Below are 7,770 nucleotides of genomic sequence, written 5' to 3' on the forward strand. Positions count from 1 at the left end.
TCCTGAGATGAGCCTCTGGGGAGACTCTTAATGGGTGGACAGAATCATACAGGGGGTGATTGTCCTTTTAAAACCTTAAGTTCAGATGATTTAGAGGATTCTAGATCAAAAACTGCACATGGAATTGCCCTCAGAAGTAAAATGAAAGTTAGCAAGGAGAAAGAGGAAGATGAAATATAGCTGCCATATTAGCTGACCCAGGGGTCTTGTTGTAGAAAAAGAGCTGCCGGAGCTCATTAGCATAACTCATTAGCATAACTTATTTGCATATGCCACGCCCCCTGACATCACCGGAAGTGACAGAAGGCCACACCCCCTGACATCACCGGAAGTGTGTCAGAAGGCCCGGCTACTTACCCTCCTGCTTCATCCTCATTCCCAAACGGAATGAGGATCGAAGCAGAGGGCGGGGTAAAGAAGGGGGCGGGGCTTCACCACGTGACCGCCCCCGCCCCCTAGAGGTTCTCTTCCGGAGCTCCGTACCTGAGAGCTCCCCCCCGACTAGAGCCCTGAGCTGACCAGTCTTTCAGAAGTTAGCTAATATGGCCCTACCAGGCTGCAACTCTTGCAGTTGCTTTAGAATGGAGAGCCTTCTTTGCATCCATGGAAGGTGGAAGAGACTGGCTGGTCAATTCCCACCCATATGGGTACTGGGGGGGGGCGGAGCTGCTTGTGTAGTTGCTCTGCATGCCCTTCTAACGGGCAGTCTTCTCAGTTCTATTGGCCCTCCTTCTACAATGTGGGCTTTTGCTGGTCACCACCACCAATGCTCCCTCTAAGCTGTGGAGTCCTGTGAGCAGAAATTCTACTTTGTGAGCTACCAGCATTAAAGTTGCGAGCAAGTGATTTGGCTACTGCATAAATTAGTTTGCTCTGGAGCCGTCCTTCCTGAGCTAAGACAAAAATGTGTGAGTCGGAGGCTAAAAAACTGTGAGCTGGCTCACACTAACTCAGCTTGAAGGGAACGCTGGTCACCACTTTTGGGGCCGGGTAGGTAATTGGCTTTGGGTTGGTGCCATGGCAGGAATCTAGCTGATTTGGTAGGGTGGTGAGCACCAACAGACAGACCCCCTCCTTGATTGGGGTGTGGGAGCATTTAGCAGGAACCATCTGTTGGCAGGAAGCGGCCTATGATACTCCCTGGATTTGGCCTCCCCTCAAGTTCTGCAGCTTGAGGCAGCTGGCTTTCTTTCACAGGGTTATTGGTGTGTCCTGTGCCTGGCAACGGCCATGTTATCATTGGCTTGCGCCAGGGGCTTGGTGGCTCACCCAGTTCTGGCCAGGAAAGGGACTAGGGTGTATCGCTTTGCCAATGCTTATGTTTTAGTTGGCCCTTGCCAAGTTACAGTTCATCATTTAAAGTTAAAATTTAATAAAGCTGCCCTTTATTTATACCAACACACCTGTGTGAGTCTCTTTATTCCAACGGGACAATATAAGCTGGGGTTCTTCCTCACACAAATGCTCATCTTTGCTTTTCTAATGTAAGTGCTTGACTAGATATGCTCAAAGAAAACAATATTAAACTTTCATCCCCTTGCTTTCACTTTAGCTAGGCTTCTGCTTCCCTTAGTGATTTTTTTCAAAGAATACGAAAAAGGAGGTAGCTAGATAGATTTGTAGCAAAGTCCAAGAACAAAAACATATCAAGACCAACTAAAATACAATAACACAATGTAAGGGCTTTCCAGGTTCTCCAGAACTCTTAATCAGGCTAGGTTTTATAAAAATGTGTGGGTGGAAGAGAAGAAAGATCTCTCAGGTTGGTCTTAATATAAAGTGTTACATGGCATTTGTTCAGAGAATAAGAATTTTTGTGTATGACTTCTAGATTACTTCTAGGTCCCTTGATGAGAAAGTATCCATGATTTAAGCATCAGTTTAGGTACCTGGGATGTTTTGGTACAGTCTGACCAGTGAATCCTGGCTTTAACCCTATTAGTGCATTGCTTGTGGTTTTCTTCCAAACACACACATTCTTTGTATATACATATGAAGGCATACGTGTACAAGGTATATTTGTGTGAGCTGATGCATTTGGGTTTACCCAGAGAAAGACACTGTGCTGATTTATTCCTGGAGATTTTTAGGAGGCCTAAACGCAAGAATTAGGAATAGAAGCACTTCACACATCCTTCATTTCTCTACAGTACACTGCACGTGCCAGTGCTGCAGTGGATCTTTATATTTTTTTGTGTACAAATAGTGGAGATTCTGCATTCTCCAACAGAGCTTTAAAAACACAAATATAAAGCTTTGAAAATGTAAATATACTATGTTCAAGATAAACATACTATGTTAAAGGTAAATATACTATGTTTGCTTCAGAGTTAGGAATCCTGTTAATGTTCAGCATTGTATTTTTTCAATCTTTAAATGAAGGTGATTCCTTCTTCATAGCACTTCTGTTCTGAAGGCTTTTCATACTACCTCATTTAAGATGTATTTGCCTCTATATGTTTCCCTTCTCTGTAAAACAAACTTGTTCAATAAAATAAAAAACATAGAAGATGGAATTTTCCTGCTGCGGCTGAATTTAAAATATTTTCACTCTCTCTTTTTTTAAACAATTTAGAGCAACTACAAAGCATCTTTGGAAAGAAAATATTAGATTATGTTCTCAACTTGTGTCAAGGACATTATGATTTCCTTGTTCGAATGCCTGAGAATTTGATCATACACATCTTGTCATTCCTCAGTGTGGAGGATATTGGACAATTGTCAAAAACATGTAAAAAGTTTCGCCAGGTAAAAATTCTTACATAAATATTTAATGGCACATATTGATTCTCTACCGAATTTCATCAAGATGGGATCTTCAGTTTAAATGAACTTCACATAAGAAACATGTAAAACCAGTTATCTGTGGAGGTTTGCAAGCATACCCAGAATAATATTAGATTAAAAGATGAAGTAACTATTGGAAGCATATTTTAAGTAAGCTGACATACTGTGTTATGTAATACACATTGGTTGGAACTATTTTTCTTTCAGTTGTGCAACAAGGAAGATTTTTGGGAAAGAATAAAACGATTGCAAGATAAATACAGTCTTGATGCAAGAACAGTCAAGTTTCCACCTCATCAGAGGTCAATGAATTTCAGCCGAAGACCAGGCTACCTGACACAGATGCAGAGAAGACAGACTACGTTTTTTTAAAAAAGGGCACAAGTTGATGGCTACAATCTGGGGTCCTGTAAGCAGTCATGGGAAGAAAGAAATAATTTGGACAACCCACACTACCCTCCATGTGCCTTCACCTTCAGAGGCAAGTGACTACCTTACTAAGACTTTCTCTATTATGGCATGTTAGTGGAACTTCCTCCCTGTAGTGAAATTTCCTCCCTGTAGCTAAAACTTCCTCTCTGTAGCACCTGGTGCCAGTATGGTTAAGCTTTCAGTGCTAGGTGACAACAGTTTCATTTTCAGCCTCTCGTGGCTGTATCATTTGTTCTTGTTGTTTTTATGCCTGGTCTGCATATTGATTTTCTGATGTTCTTTTTGTTGCTTTCCTGATATTACTTTTATGGTTTTTATTGCTTTAATTTTGGCTGTAACTTTTCATTATTAGTTTATACTGTTGATTTTATCTTGTTACTTTACTTCTTCCTGAACGATTTTAAATAATGTAAACTGTCTCATGAACTAAAAACAAACAAACAAACAAACCAGGCTCAAAGTCCAAATGAAATGGATGGAAGAAAGATATGCCTGTAGTTGGTCTATTGCTATATATTCAGCTACCTTTATTAAAAGGAAAGATTACTACTAGGTCTAAATATTACTAAGTCATCCGTATATAAAGACAGCTTTTCCAGACCAGGAAAAAATCTGCCCTTTCTGATATATATAAATAAAGATGAATAATGTAACATCACTAATGTAAAATAATTATAAATAACATAAATAAATAAAACATGGAGAATCTTTCCCTTTTGAAATGATTATTAACTATTTCAGCCACAGGCCTATGAGCTCCACTTTGCTGGTCTTAACCAGCCAGGATGAACATGGATTTAAACATGTAGTGAGTTTGACAACCCAAAATACTCTATTGACATCTGTGAAAGAAACAAGGTTGAAATGATCTAGGAAATTCTGACATGGTTGTTTCTTACATCCCTGGTCAAGGCTCTGTGAGGTGGGAATAAAACAGATTGGGCAACATTTACTAGCCAAATTATTACAATTTCTGTAGGTACCTCATTCTCTAGTAACTTATTTGTTAGGCACACACATCCTTTCATCACCCAGAAGAGATCAGCTAGTTGTGATTTCACTGATAACAGGGTGATAGAGAAGAAAGATTGGTTGCCACCACTTGTATGCCTACAAATGGTCTCTAGGGTGCACCTGCTAGCTTTGTCATGAGTCATGCCACCTGAACTCTAGTTCTCTACATATCTGTTTCATACCTGTTCTGTGTACCAGAGGGCTGGAGTCCTTTGAGAGATGTGAAGAAGATGACAGGGTACCTTTTGCCCCCTCCTTTTTGTCAACCTACCTCCATCTTTTGCCCCCCCTTCTCCCTTTTCATCATCAATCTACCCCTCCCCTTATATGTCAAGCTACCCCCACTACTTTCCCAGCCCCCCCACTTTTCTCCATCAATCTACACCCCCCTCTTGCTGCTCTCCTGACCTACCCCCCACCCTTGGTACTCCATTCACCCACCACCCTCATGGCTCTCCCACCTGCAGGGTTTTTTGGATGACACTTCCATACTAGATCCTTTCCAATCCGGCTTCTGACCAGGCCACGGGATGGAGACAGTACTGGTCGCCCTCACAGATGACCTTCAGAGGCATCTGGATCGGGGTGGCTCAGCAGTGTTGTTGTCGGTGGCATTCAACATGGTTGACCATCAGCTACTGATCCACCGCCTCACTGATGCTGGGATTCAGGGGTCTGCCTTGCAGTGGCTTTCCTCGTTCCTTCAGGGTTGGAGACAAAGGGTGGTGCTAGGGGAACAGATGTCCCGCTTGTTTGCAGTGTACCCCAAGGGCCAATTTCTGATGCTATTCAACATCTACATGCGCCCCCTTGCCCAGAGGCATGGGCTGGGATGTCACCAGTATGCAGATGACACCCAACTCTATCTGTTGTTGGGTGGCTAGTCTGGCTCTAGTCTGGGAGATCTGGACCTGGCGTTGCAGGCCATGGCTGGTTGGCTTAGGCTGAGCTGACTGAAATTGAATCCGACGAAGACAGAGGTCCTGTGCCTGAGTCAGGGTGGCCCAGGGGTAGGAAACCCACTCCCAACTTTCGACAGTGTACCATTGGTGCTGGTGTTGGAGGTTAGGAGTTTGGGAGTGCTCCTGGATGCCTCCTTGATGATGGAGGCCCAGGTAGCAGCCACTGCTAAGTCAGTCTTTTATGATCTTTGGCTGATCAGGCAGTTGGTTCCCTTCCTCAAACGCAATGACTTGGCGACAGTGATCCATGCAATGGTCACGTCGAGGCTAAACTACTGTAATGCTCTCTACATGGGGCTGTCTTTGTCCCAAATCCGGAGGCTTCAGCCAGTGCAAAATGCAGTGGCCAGGCTGTTGTTGGGTCTCCCCATGTGGAAGCACATTCAGCCTGTGCTAAAAGCACTGCACAGGCTGCCTATAGCATACCAGATTCGCTTCAAGGTGCTGGTGCTTACCTTTAAAACCCTTTATGGTCAGGGGCCTACCTACTTGAGGGACTGCCTTTCCCCACGTTCCCCAGAGAGCACTGTGGTCAGGATCCCAAAACCGTCTGGCCCTTCCAGGTCCTAAAGGCGTCAGGCTGGCATCAACTAGGGCCAGGGCCTTTTCAGTGGTGGCCCCGCCCTGGTGGAATGAGCTCCCGGAAGACCTCAGGGCCCTGCAGGACCTTTTACAGTTCCACAGGGCCTGTAAGATGGAGCTCTTCCACCAGACCTTTAGTTAAGGAGCCGCACCCAACACACTAAGGCCCTGTGCCCAATACCACCACTGACAGCCTGAGCTTCGCCGACTTTAAAATCAAATACCGACTACATTTATTAGTATGTTGATGCTACCCTGCTTTCGCCATTGCCATTTAAATTGTTTACTAATGACTTATGTTGTGTTTTTATGCTTTTATTTATATTGTTGTTTTAATTATTGTATTCTATGTAAGCCGCCCTGAGCCTGCTCCGGCAGGGAGGGTGGGATATAAATCAAATGAATAATAAATAAATACCTCCACCATTGGCACTTCACTCACCCTCACTTTGGCTGCTCTCCCCACCTACCTTCCAGCAGGTGGGCAGTGGGCTTGCTGGCTTAGTTGGGGGGGGGTGAGGACTTCCTTCCTGGCTGAGAGGACCCTACAAGTCTCACAGGAGGGGAATCCCATCTCCCCCACATACTTTTTTGCCAAGCCCAGCATGGCTTCTGAGCTGTGCCGCTGCCATGCTTGCCATAGCTCCCAAGCTGTGCTGCCACCGGGTACAGTCCAGTTCCTGGGGTGGAATGCCACTGCTGCTGCTGGGCCCACGACTTCACACTTTGTGCCGTTTGCACTGGGACGAGGCGGCACCCAGCCGAAATGTGAAGCAGCAGCCTCTGTTGCTTTGTGCTCGGCGGGGTGCTCCTCCAAGTGTATGCCCTGGCCACAGACTACCGAGCCGCAAGGAAAGGCTAGCAAAAGATCTTCACTTGCTACTGTTCGTCCTTCCCCACTGACGTCGGCTGGAGAGCCCCACCGGCCTGCAGGAGAGAGCCAGCCACGTTGTTCATGCCAGGCAGGCTACCCCAATGGCTGCAGTACAACTGTCCTTCCTGCCCAGTGCTGCCATCAGCACCGCTACCTTCCCGTGAGCCCCTCAGCTGTAGCAGCACCAGCCACCACCCCCTAGCCCAGCCTAAGCAAGTCAAGCCTGCTCCCAGCTCCTTGCAGTGTGGTAGGCTAGGCTGAGCTGGGCGCGACCACGCCAGCGCACCACCTGACCAAACGCTCCAGCCTGGGGCAGCCAGTGCTTGAGTGCAACAAGGCTGCCATCAGCCATGGTGCTCAGGCTTTGCTGGAGCCGGGTGCCTGTGGCATGCAGAAGCCCAAGAGCTCTTGGAGGTCACCCTGGCAGGAGGTGGGAGGAGTTACAGATTGAGTAGGGGCATCAGCCCCAATACCCCACCACTGGCTATGGCCCTGTATGCCAGTGCTGCCCCCAGATGTGGCAACGTTTCTAGCCTCTGTTGTTGGGCCCACTGCGGCTTTCTCCTCCCCATCAATGCTGCAATAGAATTTGGCTTATCTTGAACCAACTTGAAATCTGAAACAGAGCTGAAGCAAGCGTCAGTATTAACATATATTGAAGGGATTGCAGCTGCAGCGCGGTGCGGGCGGTCACACAGGGCGGTCACACAGGAGTTCACTCCATGTGATTGATCACTTCCGGGTTTGTAAAGGGGCTCCTGTATTAAACGGAGACCACCCCATGCTCCAGGGAAGGAGCAGTGGGGAGCAAGAGGCTTGAGCTGGCTACCCAGTGTGCTGGCTACTCACTGGGAGAACCAGGCTCGCCTTGAAACCATCTGGAAGAATGGAACTCCCCGGGAGGGGGGTGTAGCTGTTGCTACTGCTTTTTGTGTGAGATCAATACAGCGAAGAAGTGCATAACTGTGAGTGATTAACTGCTTTCTGTGCACTCAGAGGGAAAAGCTAAAATAACTCTTTTTAATGTGACAGCCAGAGAAGTGGTGGGAGATTCTCCCTGGCATTGCTCAAACAGCCAAGTGACGAGCGAAGATATCCTGATTTATTCTTGGCAGAGCA

At 46.4% G+C, this 7,770-nt stretch overlaps 1 protein-coding gene across 1 annotated transcript in view; it reads left to right on the plus strand.

Annotated features, from left to right (window-relative positions):
• The window catches only part of LOC107118537 (F-box only protein 36-like), a 21,220-nt gene extending 18,061 nt beyond the window's left edge, over positions 1-3,159 (plus strand). The window contains exons 3-4 of the mRNA XM_015420896.1: positions 2,576-2,748; positions 2,995-3,159. Of these exons, the coding sequence (XP_015276382.1) occupies positions 2,576-2,748; positions 2,995-3,159 (338 nt within the window). The remainder of the gene's footprint in view (positions 1-2,575; positions 2,749-2,994) is intronic.
• The last annotated feature ends 4,611 nt before the right edge of the window (positions 3,160-7,770 follow it).

Source organism: Gekko japonicus, unplaced genomic scaffold (genome assembly GCF_001447785.1).
Source record: "Gekko japonicus isolate JY-2015 unplaced genomic scaffold, Gekko_japonicus_V1.1 scaffold2540, whole genome shotgun sequence".
In the NCBI taxonomy this organism is placed as follows: Eukaryota; Metazoa; Chordata; class Lepidosauria; order Squamata; family Gekkonidae; genus Gekko; species Gekko japonicus.